The sequence below is a fragment of the Carassius gibelio genome, chromosome B9 (genome assembly GCF_023724105.1).
Source record: "Carassius gibelio isolate Cgi1373 ecotype wild population from Czech Republic chromosome B9, carGib1.2-hapl.c, whole genome shotgun sequence".
Classification (NCBI taxonomy): domain Eukaryota; kingdom Metazoa; phylum Chordata; class Actinopteri; order Cypriniformes; family Cyprinidae; genus Carassius; species Carassius gibelio.
Window position 1 is genome coordinate 29,347,628 of NC_068404.1, and position 19,099 is coordinate 29,366,726.

General features: G+C 36.2%; 1 protein-coding gene across 4 annotated transcripts in view; it reads right to left on the reverse strand.

Annotated features, from left to right (window-relative positions):
• Positions 1 to 18,880, reverse strand: part of gpm6bb (glycoprotein M6Bb) — a 34,651-nt gene extending 15,771 nt beyond the window's left edge. The window contains exon 1 of one of the 4 annotated variants that reach the window (XM_052565116.1): positions 18,746 to 18,880. In XM_052565116.1, coding sequence (XP_052421076.1) covers positions 18,746 to 18,749 — 4 coding nt within the window. In that variant the 5' untranslated portion in view covers positions 18,750 to 18,880. Of the gene's footprint in view, positions 1 to 5,066; positions 5,298 to 18,745 lie in introns of those variants that run through there. The other 3 variants (XM_052565115.1, XM_052565118.1, XM_052565117.1) reach the window with 3 other exon arrangements.
• Positions 18,881 to 19,099: the final 219 nt, after the last annotated feature.

A 19,099-nucleotide genomic window follows, 5' to 3' on the forward strand; every position in this document is an offset into this window, starting at 1 on the left:
GTACCGTCACATTTACATTTTTTTTTGTACCGACTTGGTACTGAAGTACCGGGTTTTTTGACAACACTATTCTCGCGCTAGGCATGCTGCATTCAGATTGGTACAGATAGCATACCGTGGGAGGTCGGGTCACGGAAAATCATGCTATAAAGCAATTTAGAAATCGTGCACGCTCAAATTGTGATTTTATGATGATTTTGATTAATCACATAGCCCTAGTATTTATTGTTTTTATTTCTATTTCTATTTTAGTATAGGCCTATAAAGTTAAACAATTAAAGTGCTGCCTTAGCAAATAGCTGAAATAAAGGTTTTATATTTAATTTAATTTCTATTTTATTTATTTTTTGTTTTGTTTAAGTGAACTATAATAAACCTGGTTCTGAAGAGGTTTAGTGAGATTCATCAATTAATATAAAGACAGTATGTTTAAAAAGCCTCGAATAATGAGAGTGAATCTACATGTGTACATTTATCAGTTTCATCCGGGGATAAAAAACAGCAGTGCTCTGATTCAGGGCCCAATTGTGCAGCGTCTGAATCCTGAACGTTCCTCGACTCGGAGGCCTTTTTCCCAGCACACAAAGGCAAATTAAAGCAGATATATTAAGCAGCAGAGAGAGGCCCTTTCAGAGCCCGTCTGCGTCCGACAGTTTGTGCTCAGCTTTTATGAGGCTCACCGGGGTGAAAGCTTTCTGTCCCAACTAGTGAATAGAGTTTCCATAGCAGCGAGTTAACCACAACCCAGTGAGTATCGCCCACAGAACAGTCTCTCACGACCCACAACACACACACACACACACACACACACACACTCTAATGAAGCCACTTAAATGCTCCCATCTGAAAGAGAGACGCTCCTCTCTATTCCCAGACTTTCCACTAAACACTCAGGGAATACGTGATGTTATGGTCAACTAAGAAAGGACAATTTGACCAAAGTCATCAGATGATTCATATCAGACGAATGAATCCGTCCGGCAGTAGTGTAAAAATATCTTCACATTACAAACAAAACGGTCAAATTAATATTATTTAATAAATAGGAATCTGTAATTGGAGTCTGAATTCTTAAAAGTATAGCTTGATAATCACAGTTGTTTTCAAAGTAGATGTAAATATATTTACATTGTTTATTTTGTAAATGATCCTATCTGTTATATATAATTTGTATTTATTCATGATTTTTTAATTATAATGTATTTTTTTAATATATAAAATATAGACACCCTAAAACGAGAGAGAAAATCAAACCTATTTTTAATACCATTATTATGCATTTATTGTATATTTTTATTCTTTCTTTTTTTTCTTTCTTCATTTTTTTTGTGTGACTATAAATCAAAATTTTCCCCGTATTATATTTACATTACATTTCTTTCTAATTACTTTAAATTATATATATATATATCTATATATATATATATATATATATATATATATATATATATATATAGTTAAAATATATATATATATATATATATATATATTTTTTTTTTGTGACAATAAAGCCCATTTCTTCCTCCAGGATAATTACTTAAATGCATTAAAATCTCATTCCAATTACAGAATTTTTCGGACTATAAGTCGCACCTGAGTATAAGTCGCATCGGTCCAAAAATACGTCATGACGAGGATAAAAACATATATAAGGCTTATGGACTATAAGTCGCATTTATTTAGAACCAAGAACCAAGAGAAAACATTACAGTCTCCAGCCACGAGAGGGCGCTCTATGCTGCTAATGTGTTCTCTTGGTTCATGTCGAATTAATTTTGATAAATAAGTCGCACCTGACTATAAGTCGCAGGACCAGCCAAACTATGAAAAAAAGTGCGACTTATAGTCCGGAAAATACGGTACTTACATTTATTTTTGTATATTTACGTAAATATTTATAAAGAATATATATGGCGTAACTTTCAGGATAATTTAACGTTGTTATTTATTTGTTCATTCAAAGTGACTTTTCATGTCAGTTAAGTGTGTTTCTTCCTCCAGGATCAATACTTTAATAAGTAAATTCTAATTTCTGTAATGTTAAAGTGTACATATTTTTAATATTTATGTTAAAAAAGGGTATCTAAAATTCACAAATATTCTTTATAATTAAATTAAATAGTAAATATTAAATATCTACAACATAACGTCCTAAGTGGCCTAATGTTCTTGTATTGTCTCTAGTAATGTGTGTTTTTAGAAGAGCTGATGCTGTATTCAGTAAACTGAGCTTCTCTCCACAAACACTTAAACGCTGTCATTACACATCTCTGCTGATACACATCTCCCAAAAACACACCACATTCCCGAATCACAAGCCACATTTCACTCTTCCCAGCTCTCCATACCAGCTTACAGCTGTGATTACTCCTGATTCCTGACCACAGTCGTATTTCACTGCTGCGTTCAGACGTTCACTCCCTCACGTACTCGCCGAAATGTGCTCTGCTCTGATCCTGTCTTTAAATGGCACAGGTTGTGCTCACTTTGTGTTGACGGCAGTGGAAAAACAAAGAGTGCTGATTGGGACTGAAGATCTCTGACTGCTAGCAGAAACACGGCCTCAAGTTAGACAGAAGAAACAACTACAAAACCATCACTGATCTCCAAAGCCTCCTTTATACACTAGACATAATAATAGAAGTAAAGGAGGAAAAGGAGGAGAAAGAGAAGAGGAAGAGAAGGAGAAAACATGAGGATAAAGAGAGGGTTTTGGAGGAGAAGTAAAGATGGAAGAGGAGGAGAAAGATATAGAGGAGAAGAGATGGAAGGAGGATGGTGGAGAAGAAGTAAAAGAGGAGAAAAGAGAAGAAAGATCAGGAGAAAAGGAGTAAGAGGAGAACAAACGAGGAAAGAAAAGAACAGGAGGAGGAAGATGAGACGAAGAGAAAAGGAGGAAGATGAATATGAGAGGAAGAAAAGGAAAAAAGGAGGTAAAGAGAAAAATGAGAAGGAGGAAGAGGAGAAGGAGAAACAATAAGATAAGGAGGAAAAAGAAAAGGAGGAGAAATGGAGGAGGAAGAGAAAGGAGGGGAGGAGAAAAGAGACAGATGAAGATGATGAAAAAAGAGAAGAAATAAGAGAAAGATACAGTGGAGGAAGAGAAAGGAGGAGGGTAGAAAAGGACAAAAATGAGGAGGAGAACAAGGAAGAGTAAAGGAGAAAGAGGATGACAACAGGAGAAAAAGATAAATGAAAGAACAGAAAGAGGAGGAGCAAGAAGAAGAATGAAAGGAGGATAAGCTATAAAGAAACAACAGCAGGATACAGAAGAAAAACAAAAAGAAGAAAAGTACAAAGAGGAGAAGAGAGAAGATGAGGGGAAGTAAACTCTTAAAAATAAAGGAGCTTCACGATGACATAGAAGAATCTTTTCTGTCTACATGCTTCCAAAAATAACTTTTAACATCTGAAGAACCTTTCTGTTTCACAACAGCTTCTTTGTGGTGAAAGAAGGATGGTTCTGTAAAGAACCTTTGACTGAAAGGTTCTCTGTGGAACCAAAAAGGCAGTGAGGAACCGTGAAGAGTGAAGGCCATGGAGGAGGAGCAGAAGTGGTTCATGAGCAGCTGCAGGGACTCAGAACAGCAAGTCAAAACCCAAACTTGAGCTGGCTCCAGAAGAGAGCCGAGAGCCGGAGCTGGAGCACACAAAGAGCCCAGTGTGACGAGAAGAGCCTCCTTCAGACGAGCACAAGGTCAGGACCCCACACTTCCGGACACATACTGCTCCAGAAATCACTTCACCCTCTGCCAACCTCCAGCTGAGAACCCAATATGAGACAAACCAGATGCTTTCTCACTGAATGACATGAAATGTGTTCATGCCATGGAAAAAAGTCATGGTAAACAGAGGAAAGACTGAGAACAGGAGAAGAACGAACAGAGAAGGTCACAGCTACAGTATGCAAACATCTGCCAGACACTCACAACAAGAGACTGGGACGTTCTGGAAAACAATTATTAAAACTGCTGAGTATGTATAATGTAGGGATGCAGAAAATAAAATAAAAACTTCTTCTTCTACGACAGAACAGAATGTCAGTCACAGAATAAAGAGTTGCTAGTTTAAAAACATCTCTGAAGACTTGGACAAGTCTAACAATGCCTGTGAACCCAATATGCTTTAACGCGATTATTAACTTGAAAAGACTGCGATGTAATTATATAAATTATATTAAATCATATATATGTGAACTAATGTGCTGTGATCTTTTCATCACTCGCAGTAAATGCTGCACCACACAAACTTCATCAACGCAAGCTCTGCTTATAACATGCGTCTGAAACACAACATATCCCAAACATCTACCAAAGTTATTAATCTGTTGTCATCAAAAGAGAAGTATCTTAAAAGAGAAGTTTCCCTGCGGTTTTTACTCCAAAATAAAAGCTCTATGAGTTAATTTTTGAACACAAAGATTAAAAAATATATATATTTATTGTAATAGTACCTGTTGTTACATAAAATAATGATTATTATTGTTTATTATGATTATTATTATATAAATATAATACATATATTATTGACTTTTAATAACAATAATTTATTATATTATTATTATTATTATTATTAATTACACTTATAAATACATTTTCAAATTACATTAAATAATACAAAATATTAATTATAATTACAATTAAATTTGTTTTCACAAATTTCCTGCAGGGTTTTTGTTTGTTTGTTTTTTTGTTTGTTTTTAGAAAATGGTCTTAGTTTCATGGCCAGTAAAAAATAATAATAATAATAATAATAATAATTATCTATCTATCTATATATATATATATATATATATATATATATATATATATATATATATATATATATATATTATGCCTTTTTTCTCAAGTCACTGGCAGGTGTAACAAAGTCAAATTTAGGCCCTGCTAAATGCATTAAATAACAGAAGAACAAAAACACTTTTTAACATCACATTTCAACACATAATGCACAATTTAAAAATCTAGACCTCCAGTTAATAACCAGCTCTAATGAAACGCATGTGATGTAGTGAAACACTAGTGCACTTGTGACTTTCCCAATAATGAAGCTACTGTAAGCACTACCTCGTTTCTCCTGACGCTCATCGTCAGTGTCGTCATAAAGGGTCTCCATGTTTCACAGATATCCAGAAGAAAATACTTCCTCTGCTTGTATTCCTTCGTTTTCTGACTGTGTTTCTGTCTTGCTCTGCTCTGTCTTCTTCACATCACTGTCTTACCCTGAACCCACACAGAAACTAGAGATATCCCAGTCACTGCTGCCCAAAAACACAGACACAATCCCAGACCAACACACTGCTAGTGGAGGAGCTGGAGGAGGAGACCCACACACTCCCATGTATATATTAACATATTAAAAAAACAGATGAGCCCCAAACCAGCCTTCCATCTGCTGCCTGACCCATGGGAACCCAATACATGCAAAGAAAGGGGGAGATTCCCTCTGGACAATGAAAGCAGGGGCAGATGGAGGGAGAGAGAGGTAGAAGTGAGAATGAGATAAAGACAAAAATAGAAAAGAAGAACTGAGAATTACAACTTGACAGATTTTGTGGCTGGACTGATGCTACTTACTTCCATAAAGTTTGGGAATTTTGTTGGTTGTGCAAGACATGTTTTCCAAGAAACCGTTTCACTATTCTTCATTAACTTGGCAAATGGTTTGAAAATGACTCATTATCATCAACACCAGTGTCTCCCAAACTGGGACTTGTGAGGGAACTGCAGGAGGTTTGTGAGTTGAAATCAATTAAATCATAAAAAACCAAATAAATAAATCCATGTTTAATAATTAAAAAAAAAACTTGTTTCCACCATGTAATAAATTAAAAAAGGCAACTGTGACTTTTCATCTCACAATTCTCACTTTTTTCTTTTTTACTTTTCTTCTTTTTTTTACATTGCAAATTATTCCAAAGATTTGCAATTGTGAGACTTACTCGTGATTTTTCACTCCACTAAAAAAAAAATATTTGAGAGATACAGAAAAAAAAAAAAAAATCAGGACTGTGAGATATAAACTCAGAACTATGTAAAAAAAAAAAAAAAAAAAAAATCATAAAAATAGTAAAACTGCCACTTTTCCTCAATTCTGGATGAAAAAAAAACTATTTTAAATGTTGTAATATCGTTGAATTCTCTTTTCATCTAAAAATTCAGTTTCTTTGTTGAAGAATTGCAAATTGTGAGGTTTAGAATTGTGAGAGAAACGTCCAAATATTAAGATAAAATATCACAAACCTTAATTTTTCTCTTTTAATCCCATGTCAGAAACAAGCTCTTACTCGCTAAATACTTGATTTGTTTACCTGCACGACATGTGACTACAAACACCAACACAGAAGAACCGTGAACTAGCAAATGTGTTGTTAAACTTTTCGAATATCAGCTCAAAATATCTAGGACTTCAACTAAATATTTCAGCTCAAAGGGTTTTGGCTGACAAAAGAAGTTTTGTAATCTCTGCTCCAAATAGTTGGGACATGATTCATGTGCGCTCGCTCATCTCACAGACACAGTCACTGATGCAACTCAAAGCCAGCACTTTCTGAATCACAACACATTAGGCCAAAATCAGGAGCAATGACACAAACTCGTGAATAGCTGCAGTATATGAGCTTGTAAGCTGGTTGTGGGTTGTGAGGGGCTCCGCTCAGCTGATGGGGTCAAAGGGCCGATGAATGCAGGAGGATGGCATTGTGTTCATCAACATGAGGTTGTGTTCACTCACCCGTGAGCTTCAGAGCTCTGTCTGACACATTCACCAGAAGCTTCTCATGAGCACCAGAGCCTGGTCTCTCACACACACACACACACACACACACACACACACACAGGCACCTCGCTCAGCTTCCCAAGGGCCGACAGAGAGATGAGATTCCCACAAGCTGTCTGAAGGAAAGGGATAACTGCAGGAATGTGTGATGAGAAGGGAAGACGGGGGATGTCTTATCATAGATCATGTGTCTCAATATCTCATACCAGGTTTAATAAGCGACAATTAAATTACTGAAAGAAAATCAAGAGGCTTTTTGAACCGGACAAGCTTTGTGGACTAATACAGGCAAAACAAAACTCAAAAAAACTGTTTCAGTTCACTAGTTCATTTAAAATGGTCCTTCAGTGTGTTACTAATATTTACTCATTTAAATGATAAAAACTTGATATTTCTCAACTTATTTTGAGGAGTTGAAGTAATATAAACACATAAGCTGCCATGACTTTAGCTCTTACCTGTAGTAAAATATTACTGTAATGCACAGTTTCTAACGGATGGCTAATGGATGTCATGTCTTTATAAACAAATCATTTTTTGCATGTTGCAACGCTGACCTACTTTCTTTTTAACAACAACCATTCATTGAACATCAGGTCACTGATTCAAAGCCACAGCCCAGATACATTCATGTCAATCAATCTGTGAGTCTGTTGACCTGTTTCATGGGCCGAATCGATGACAGAACCACCATCAAGAGTGAATATAAAGAAATACATCGCAACATTTACTCCATCATGCATCACGTCCATAATCACAAACCCTCAAAACATCAGCAAATGCTTGTCACGTTTATTAATAACACTTTACTTTTACATTCACTGTTGTTTCAGCTTCACATTAGTCAATATGGCTCCTATTTTGTAAGTTGCTTTGAATTGAAACATCTGCTAAATGCATAAAGGTAAATGCAAATGTATATATAAATGTCTTTATACTCAAGAAACAGAAAAGGAGAATGTCCTAGCAGCTTTTTTTTCACACAACAAAAGTGGATTGTATCTGTAAGCTATAAAATAAGACTATAACACTATCATCAGACTCACAAATCATGCCATTTTTTTAAGAATGAGATGCAAATGAGATTTGAAAACTACGGATGATACTATTATGGTGCGTTTCTCATGCTTGACAGTATAAAACACTGTAAAAAAAAAGAGAAGCTCTATAATTCAATTGGTGTTTCAAAGAAGAAAGAAAATCATATTAATTTAGAGTTACATGAAGTTGAGCGAATGGCAACAAAACTGCATTTTTAGGTAAAATATTCCTTTAATATCCTACACTGGCACTCAGATGACTGTGTGTGTGGGGGGGAATTCCCTCCAAAACCTAATTGGTAGCCTTCAACCCAAATGTTCCCCAGGACCTCTGAATCAGCACATCTCTAATTGCATGTTTGTGTTGTTGGTTTTTAGGGCTCGGGGGGAACTGAGCTCTTCTGAGGTTGTTTAAAACCACAATTTGTCCTCTGATGTGACTTTACACCCGCTGGTTGGCACCTCATATAGAGGAAAAATGAAGCTTGGAAAAACATCAACCCAGATGTTTCTTGTAGAAACTGAGCAGAAATCACGGTACTATCTGTATTCATCCTTGCAGAAAGCACATCAATGAAGAACTATATAAAACTGAGAGTTATGACAGCAAATTCTGATTTAATGGGAAGTTGTTCGTAAACACACCTGGTTATAAACACATTATATGCTAAAGAAACAAATCCAGATGTGAACTGATGGACTGTGGATTATTGTGATGTTTTTATCAGACTCTCATTCTGACGGCACCCATTCACTGCAGAGCATCCACTGATGAAACACTGATGCAGTGCTACATTTCTCCAAATCTGATGAAGAAACAAACCTTGTTCCTTAAATGCACCAAGCTTTGTAAAAGCAATAGACCACTCAATAGTTAAAAACACCCCATAGCTGTGGTAAAATCTCCAGTTATGTGCTGTTTCGATGTAAATATGATCAGCGTGACGGATGATTATCACATGATCTTATTTTTTGGATGAACTACTTCTTTCATGTGACCTTGGACTTCATTTCTTAGGGCCAATTTATTTCAAAAACCACATGAATGCTGATGGTTTGTGTGAAGGCTCTTTGTACCCAACGAAAATTAAAGACTATCTCCTTTTCTGATTTGTAAAAGACAAGCTTTATATCTGTACAAATCTGAAATGTTGTCTATTAATTCTCGCATCTGAATCGATCGAGAATAGCTGACTTGTTGAACGCTGAATCAATCCAAGCGGCTGACAATGTCTCAACTCATTGAATATTCATGAGCATAAACAGCTGCCTTATTGAATGTGTTTTAAAGAGCGCTGAGCTGAATGGCTGACTCTTTTATTCTGTGAGAGCGTGTTCACATCTCTTTGCATGACCATCGTGAGAACCCGATTTGTGTTGAAGCCGCCGTTGAACCTCACTGCTTCGTCTCTTTAAATATGACTGCGGAGAACAGTTCAAATCCAGCCTGTTATAAACACCGTAACAGAGTTGACTAGATGATTGTCGGAGCCAGTCACCAATCTTAAAGTCCACTGTGTTCAGCTTTATCAATGTAATTTGGAACATAATGTCTATTACACTGGAAAAAAAGTTGGCGTAGGATTTACTTTGACACAATTTTCAGTCATAAATTGCTAGGAAATTTCACAAATAATTAAAAAGACTGAAAGATTGGACCACACTGGCCGATAACAATTAATACTACTCCATTTTAATTTCTCTCCACTCCTTTTTAATGTTTAAATTAAAGTTTATTAATCAAAAAGCAAGTATAATTAATTAAAAACATAAAACATATAAATTTTTTACATCGATTTAATAAAAGTTTAACAAAAAATACGTTTAGGGCCCTATAAAATGAGCCAATGTAGGATATAAAAGATTACAGTTTTGTTGCCATTCACTCAAACTTATGTAGCGCCAATATAATATGATTTTTTGGGGGAGTATTAATTAACCTAAAATGCAACGACTTTTAAGCTAAGAGTATCTATTTGTAAACATTTTCTTTCCTCATTGTACAACGTCTATAACTTAATGCTATTATAAGTGTTACACAGGCAGAAACATACAGATTTCGCCTCAGCAATGTGTTTACAAACTGCTCACACAAATCTGGTGTGTAAATTAAGTAAATGAATGGTTGCTATTAAACTGCAAATGCCTGTGGTTGCTGAAACCAACAGAGAATGCATATGACAGCTGGGTTTAACCAGGACTGGACACAATTTATGAATCATCTGCACGTCAAAAACACTTTATGCAGAAATCAGCAGAAGAACTTTCCCACCAATTCCAACTTTCCAACCATATATGTGGTTGAACATATATCACATATGACACATAATACGAGTCTCTTGGGTTAAAGGACCAATTCTGCATTGCATATATTCAGCATGATGTGTATATGGATTAAGTTTCAGCTTAAAAGTATAGGCTTTTATAAACAATTTCAATATAATCATCCATTGTAATGATCCACTTCAATTTACTAGTTCATTTGTAATGGTCCTGCGGTGTTGTCTCGTGAGAGGTGACTATAATTATAAAAGACTTAAGAAAAACTATGTTTATAGCAGTCTGAGATGCACTATAGCATGTTGCACCACATGATATGTTAACTTCCAGAAAGCATTTTCATGTGAACAATGAAATACTACCCTAACTACCCTATGTCCAATTCCCAAATCTGCCAATATGCTGTTAACTCACACGCTATTGAATTACATGCAGCTGTCGTATCGTGTGATGGGAAGCTCAGGAATCTTGGGATACGGTCATCTGTTTGGCCCACATGCTCTTTACACATAACAGCCTAATTTAATGCCACGGTTGAGGAAGATCCTGAACATTCAGGCTTTAAAGTAATGCAGGAATTAAAGGAATGGGTGCCTTCAGAATGAGAGCTGATAAAACATCACAAGAATCAAACATCTTAAGTGTTAACTGATGATGGGTGTGGATAACATGTGGTATATTGTGCGGTTTCTATCAGCTGTTTGGACTCTCATTCTAACCCAGATTTTTTGGGGGTGAACTATTCCTTTAAGACGCAACACCAGTTGAAATCGGCTGATATGAACCAGAGCTGCCTCATGCACACAAACCCAAAATCACAAGTGACTGAATCACAAATATCCACCAGGAGATCAATCATGGATGTGTTACATAACATGCTTTAGCTGTGCTTGAGGGACTCTTGAGCGAATCACAGGGGAATTTGGGGTGAGGAAAGTAATGAGCCAGGCTAATCCTACCATGAAGACAACTGAGAGTTTAATGTTATTATTGCTGTCAGCGACATTCCCAAAACTCCAGATGATAATGCATTGTCAAAGAAATACTTTCCAGAGTCAATAAACTGATAAAAAAGGAGGAATACCAGCCATATCTATAGAAACCCGAATTTCACATGGACTCTTTTGACCAGTGAGTGTAAGCATCCAAGTTTTGCACAGCATGCCCCCCTAAAAAAAACAACATTTGGTTTCTTAATGCAGCTACGAATTGAGAGTCAGTGGCGATTCCTTCAGGCCATTCACATGTTGAGGGCTCCTCGGTGGCCAAATGAAGAGATTCAGAGGCTTTTGTCGAGCAATAAATGAGCACAGCACAAAGAGCTTTCTGTAAAGTCTTGAATGTGCTCCAAAGGCCCGCTGCCAAAAACTTCAAGCCTTTCGACTCTCTTTAAAGCCACATTACCAATAACTTTCACTCAGACAGTTCAGACCGAGACCACGGAAATGGGGGAAAAAAGCGACCCCCTTAAATTCTGTGGCAAGTGTGTACAGTCGGGGTTCAAAGGTTTCACACAAGCTTAAAGATCGTGACTATTTGAACGTATTTTACTTTAAATGACGCAGCATGTTTTGAAAAAGTCAAAGCCAAGAAATATGAGTGAAGGAGGACAGGAGATATCATTTCAGCAGGGGATTGAGATCTGGCCAGTGAGAACAACTAATAAACACAATGAAGAGCATTGCTCCATCCAAGAGCGGCAGATAACAGGAAATACTCCAAAAATGACACTACATTCCCCATTAATTCTCAATCAAGGGTGTGTTTAGATGATACATCATGCATCTGAAATGTGTCAACATTTTTCTATAACCTACTCTGAAAACAATTAAGGCGTAGAAACAACTTTAATTTAGAAATTGCTGGTACATTTTAACATTGCAATGAATTGTCATAAGTACAAACCTGAATTAAACGTGAAATTTAAAATGCGAGATTTTGGTTTTCTTGTTAAACAAGCCTCCAACTTTAAAAAAATGGGTGTAGTTTATACAGTTATAAATATTATCACAGCTACCATCAGTGAGGAGGAGTTGTGTTTTTAAACATGAGAGCAAAAAATAAACATTGAATTCTGATGTGGAATTTGACAAACATGTCAAGATGAGGTTATTAATGTAGCCTATATCAGATATTCTACGACTCTAAATGATGCTCATCCAATCAGAATTCACAGTCTGAACTCTACAGCCCTATCCTCAATGCAGCAACCAATCACGTCCCTTTATTCATATGATTGACAGGTTTTTCTATCACCTGTATGAAATGGCTTGATTCCCTCTTGTTTTGACCCAGAAATGTAAAGATGACTGATTCTTGTTTACATTTGTGTTACTCGTTTGTCCTTATTACTGTTCTTGGCGTTCAGCAATATAAACAGGTCAACCGGGAAAAACATATCGATTTATTTCCACTGTTTCCCATCGATACGCTCTACACAGCAATGCTGAATGGTGTCATGGAAAAACTGTACAATGAATATGTGTTGTAATGCAAAGTGAATCATTTCAACAAAGCTTTTCACACGTTCAGCGCAAACTAATGCATAAATCACTATTTTACATCAAAAGCAATTCAAACTCATGGCTAAGAGTTTTAAAATGCTTTTGTAGGGATTTTGATGTTAATCGTACTGTCTAGTCTTGACAGCCGTCAACCAGTAGTGTCTTTATTTAATAACATTACATAATGGCAAAAATCTGGGTAAAAAACATCCCAAGCTGTCCTCAGCCACTTAAAAACTGACAAATTTAAAAAAAGATTGCAAACAAAGCGGTAGATCTTTCTATTGAGCCGTTCTTCAGAAATAACAGGTTTGCCCTTTAGTCTTCTCACTGACATTTGGATTAGAAAGGCAGAAGACAACCCCTGAAGTCTGGAGATTTCAGTAGCACTAATAAACTAATTTATAAAGCTCTAACAAACACTTTTGAGCTCCTTGCCAGCTCGATCACATGGCTCTGAAACGATTCAGGGCAAGGCCACAAATTCGACTCGCTCTTGCTCCTCTTGTCTTGTGAATGGCCCTTTGATGCCTAAATGTGAGGGAAATTGGCCATGCTTGAGCAAGCACTCCCACTCAGCACCACCGCCTCCGTATCATTTCATATCTCCACTCACAATGCTGCTCTTTGTGTGCTGTGATTATGAGGAGAAACAAATAAACATGATGGACAGGACCAGTGAACTACTTCTGGGAGAAGCCAGGAGATGAAGATTACAAGAGCAACAACTATAACACATCGTGCCATCTTTGTTTCTTTAGCGTTACGTTGCACGGTCAAACATCTGAAGATGACCTTTGGTTTGACCTTTCATCACGACACCTTGAACAAATCACAGAGCTTCGGAAACGAGATCTCGCTTTGTTTTATTACTCAGCTGAATGCATTTGAGCTAAAAGTTAGTATTTAAATAATTAAACCAAACATTTGCAATTGCACAATTCTCAGATGTTGAATAATGGTCACATGACATGCAGGTAAAAAAAAAAAAAATATATATATATATATTTGATGATTTATCAGCTTTTTATCAACTCTAGACAGAAGACGTGACACACTTGCAAGTTTCCAACAAAAATCTGGTTCACTTTAAGAGTTAAGGGTCAAAGGTCAAGCTGATAGAAGAGTGCAAGTCATAACACTTCACAATTAATAATGGGAATTAAAGAATTATGTTTGTTATGGTCCAGATAGAAGGTGCACACATATATCAACCTTAAAATCAACATGAAATGCCATTTGCAACTCGTTTAACTTCAATAATCTGATGCATTTCTGAGTTAAACAGAACAAGAAAAAGATTGGTGGAAGGAACCTGATAGTATCCTTTAGGAATGTATTGGAAAAAAAAGACTGGCGTTTTTATATTTAAAGGGTCAGGAGGGATTGAAAGAGTCATTTCAGAAGTGGAAAGTTTTGATAAAAGATTACAACATTTTTCTTTGGAACAACATGCACTGATGAATCATTACACACAATGAGACCAAGACAAGAGACATGCCCTAAGGAACAAAAAAATAGGGTAAATCTGGATTTCATGTTGACTTCAGGAAAAACACACTGGCACACTGCAGAAGAGGACAGCAACAGACACAAGACAAACAGATGACATGTTTCAAAATGTGACGAACTATGACACAACCAGCAAGTCAAACAACCACAACCACACCCACAGATTTTAAATATATAAACTCTCGTGTGAATCAAATCAAAACATTTCATTACAAGCCAATACGACGCTTGTGCTGTTCTGGATGTTGTAAACACTGAGGCAGTGCTGGCAGAACGTAAAAGTGACTAAATCTTTCCAGAATGAAAAAAATGACCGTCCACAAGAGAATGAGAACAGCTACAGTATAAGAACTGAGGCTAGACTTGTTAGGATCAATTCTTACTCACTTTAAGCAATTTATACAGCACATTTGGTAATTTAAAGTGCTTTACATAACAATGAATCATAACTGTGGGCTAATTAACAAATGCAAGTGGGCTTGGCCCCTCATTTAAATACATGAAATTCCCTGATTAATTTTGATAAACTGCATGTAAAAACTAAACACTGGTCGCTTTTTGTGGACAACACCATAATAAAACCCATATAGACAAACTATTTTTAATGTCTTTGAAGGCTGCACACAACCACAAACACGCAGCATGATCCGTCTATTCTGATTTACTGACAAACAACTCTTATGAACTGCTTCTTTTAACGAGTCAATCAAAAAGAACAGGTTATATTTAAATCTTTTGTTTATATTTTGTAATTATCTCACAATTGCGAGTATATATTATGCAATTGCAAGTTATAAACTGATAATTGCAAGTATCCGTCTCACAATTCAGATTTTTTTCCCTCCAAATGTCAAGTTATAAGCTAGCAATTAAGTATACATCTTTACATCTCTTTAAATCTTTATTTTACCTGTTAGACCTTTTCTCACAATTGTAGATTATAAACTCATAATTGCAGGTTTGCTTCTCGCAATTCTGATTTTTTTTCCTTAGAATTTAAAGTTATACATCTTTATACATCTTATCTTTAAATCTTTAGTTGTCTATAATTCGCCAATTCGGACTTTTTTCCTCACAATTGAGAGTCTATATCTTGCAATCGCTAGTAATAAACTCATAATTGCACATTTGAGTCCCACAACTCTCGTGTTTTTCTCAGAATTGTGAGTTTGTGTCTCTTATCTTCATATCTTTAGTTTCAGAACATTGAGAAAGAAAGTCTGAACTGTGAAGTAAAAAGTCACAATTACCTTTTATTGTTTTTCTGTTGCATGGCTGAAATAAACTTGCATAGTATGTTATTTTCTCCATGGAACATAAAAGAGAATTGAGCATTCGAATCAATGCATAATATTCTGTGTATCACAAATGCAGCCATTCACAAAACTAAAAGAATATCCAAAGAATTAAACGTTCATTTTTGTCTAGCTATGGTTTACATGCAGCTGCGTTGCAGGACTTGATTGAGGAGGCCCCTCTTTCACTGCTTTATTCTCCTCAGGATCTCCCAACTCACTGGACCTACTTCACATCACCAGTCTCTGGAGTCACACAAAGACACAGCCGATGAACTAGACAAACAAAGCCGGCGCTGTGAGAGAGAACAAACCAATGCTCTCACACGTTCTCACACTATCAGCTGCGGCGGGCTGAATCAAACCCGTTCTGTTTCCGTCTGCTTTCTCACTCCTGCCAGCTTCCTCCAAACATTTCTGGAGAACTCACTTCTGTGGAACACGCGCTGGAGATCATGCCGTAAAAAACAAAGGATGAAACAGCATCGACTTAACGAGGCAATGCTTTTGGACTTCAAAGCATAAATAAAAACAAGATGTTGGCTCGCAAGATATCACCATGAGTATTTAAAGCAGCAGTTCAGCCAAATTTACTCGCCCTCGTTTCATTCCAAATCTCTATATTATGGAAGATTGTTTACACTGCAACTTTTTAGCTCACATTGAAGCTATCGTCTCATAAATTTGAGTTTGGATTTTTGTATCTTTACTTCACATCTATATATCGCACAATTGCAAATGAACATCTTGCCATTGTGATTTTTCCTCATAATTGCAAGTTAATCTCCCAATTGCAAGTTTAAATCTTGAAATAAAAATGTAAGTTATAAACTCACAATTGAAAGTTTACATCTTTATATCGCATATTATTATTAATGATGTACTATCTCGTTAACATTTTGCCTTTTTTTACACTTTTCTTCTCATAATGGCTGATTTATAAAGTCGCACTTGTGCATTTACATCTTTCTAACACATCTTTATTTATTTCGTTTACACTTTTATATCTCGCATTTGAGTTCACAATTTTCTCTCAATTCTGACTTTTTTCATCAGAACTGCAAATTATTAACTCACAACTCCTTATATCTCTTATCTATAATAGCATACATCTACTGTATAGTTTACATCTTTACATCTCACAATGGCAAGTTAACATCGTGCTTTTCAGAGATTGCACTTCAATTTCTGAGTTTGCATTCCACAATTCTCTTTTTTTTTTCAACAGAATTGCGAGATAAAATGTTTAGTTCTTTATTCTGTGGCAGAAGCAAGCATTCATAGTACGTCACTGTTTAAATAATGGAACTTCTATGTTTAGAAGAACATTTGAAGAGTTATTAAGAGCTGAATAAAGATTCTTCAGAACATCTACGTTTGTGTTGCGCTAAGTTTAAATGCTATAGTTACTGTGCAGAAACTAAAAACAGGTTAATGGGACAACAAAGTGATGAGGCAGATAGATAGACAGACAGAGAGAGCGTTTATCCTTGACTCAGTGATCGCCCATCTGGCCTACAGCCCTTCTTAGTATCCCAAAAGCCCATAAATCAGTCGGGAGCTTTTAAATAGTGGTAAACATCCGTGGAAGTGGCGCCTCTCTCTCCTCTTCTGCCTGCTTCAGAATGGAAACCAAGAGAGCCAACACAATACACACTATTCTACTCGCTCAAAACCTCCACATCTATCCAAACATCTGCAGGACGCATTACACAAGACTTTACACTGAGATAAAGCACAAGTGTTGATGAATGAAGGGTCAGAGAAAGCAGAGAAAAGCAAATCTGAATGCAAACCAAATGCAACTAATCATATCATTGAGCACTGTAAAATAAATACAAGCCATCTCAAAGACTTTCTACTTTTGTCAAAGTTTGCACATCCAATCAAACGCTACAGTATCTTGGTGCAAATTCATCTATCACTTGGTAAAAGCTTGTCAAATTAGCTGAATATCCAATAAATTTACCTAAAGATTTAGACTTTAATTGGAAAATCTAAATAATGGATATTACTTTTTTTGCAGTACAATGCAACATTTAATGCCATGTCTTTATTAATTGAAGACTATATTCTCTTATTTAAGATCTTTCTAAGGCCTTCATTTGTGGAAGGGCGAATGAAGAGCTTTTTATGACTTGCAGAAAACCTGAAAAAAAAAAAAAAAACTGTACTTATTTTGTCGTTGTTGGTGTCAAACATTGTACATCCAATGCAAATTCATCTGCTATTTGGAGGAAGTTTATCAAATGAGACATATTTCGAAATGCACGGGTTTGAACAAAGTCGGTCTTAGAGACCCCAAAATTTGGCAGATTATTATTCAGGAAAACTTATGTAAGTGTGCCAAATTGTATTATTGTCCTACAAACAAAAGAGCAAAAAAGAAGAAGAAAGCTAACAAAAGCCTCAGCCTCAAAAGACATAAATGAATCACCATTATATAAGGAAATTATATATTTTTTATACTTTTTGTACAGTTGGCATTTCTGGATGTGCAATGTAAAACCTGTGTCCTAAAGCAAAACCAAACATTTAAAAGGTAAGACAACAATTTGTCCAAATCTGTGCATCGAATCAAACTCTTCAGTATTTTGGTGCAAATGAATTCGCCACCTGGTAGAATCTCATTAAATTAGACACAAGTCAACACTGAAAACCTCAACCAACCACATTAAATACACGTTTTAAATAGTTTTGTATGATAACAATGCAGGTTGTGGATACCCAGTTTAAAGCTTAAGAAACTTCAGTTGAGAACCAGTGATTTGAGTTATAAGCAGAGAAACACACATGTTTATCTAGTATTTGTGTGTTAGAAAGTGATTAACTCTTTGAAAACAAACAATCCTCATGAAGAGCATCGCTAACGTGGACCAGATTGAAACTCATTTTAAACACAGATGAGGACATGGAAAATTCAATTCCCTTCTATTTTCAAACTGTATCGAGTTAACAGCCAACAAAACACAAACTGCTGTGAAACTACAGACTTTTAAAACTGCTGTTGTTTACTAACGTGAGGAGTTTGACTCGTTTCTGTTGGTCACGGTTGACATAAAATGCGGTCGCGGTGATAAACCTCTTTAGTCTAATCCATAATCTCACTTCTCAGAGCTGATTAGTTACCTGGACTAACACTGGACACTTTCAAACGTGTCAGACACGAATAAATACACAAACTCTGCACAGAAACAAAGAAAGAAAGACGAGCGTTACATTTCGCGCGTCCGTTCTGAGGTAAACCGTCACTTTCTGAGGGGAAAAACGCTCAAACTTTCTAACTAACGTTACAGAGGGAGTGGGTTTCATAAAGTCGGTTTTCAAGTTTACTTACCCATTTTTTCAAGCGTCCCAGCACTTCTTCTGTCGCAGTCGCATCAACTGTTGAGCGTCTAGTAACGGATAACGGAACGCAGACTGACACACTGACGCGCCAACTCTGAGAGCAGGAGGTGCACGAGCGCGTGACGTCAGCAGCAGGGATTACCCACGCCCCGCCCCCCGCCCAGTCTATAACAGAAGGGCTGCTCAAATAAAGAAATATACATACTGCCAAATGACTAGTAATAATAATAATTATTACTATTATGAATAAGATTGTTATTATTACATCAAATATTTTATATATGCTATCAGCTATGAGACTGGGTCTTATACATGCAGTTCGGATATGATACATTTATTTAGT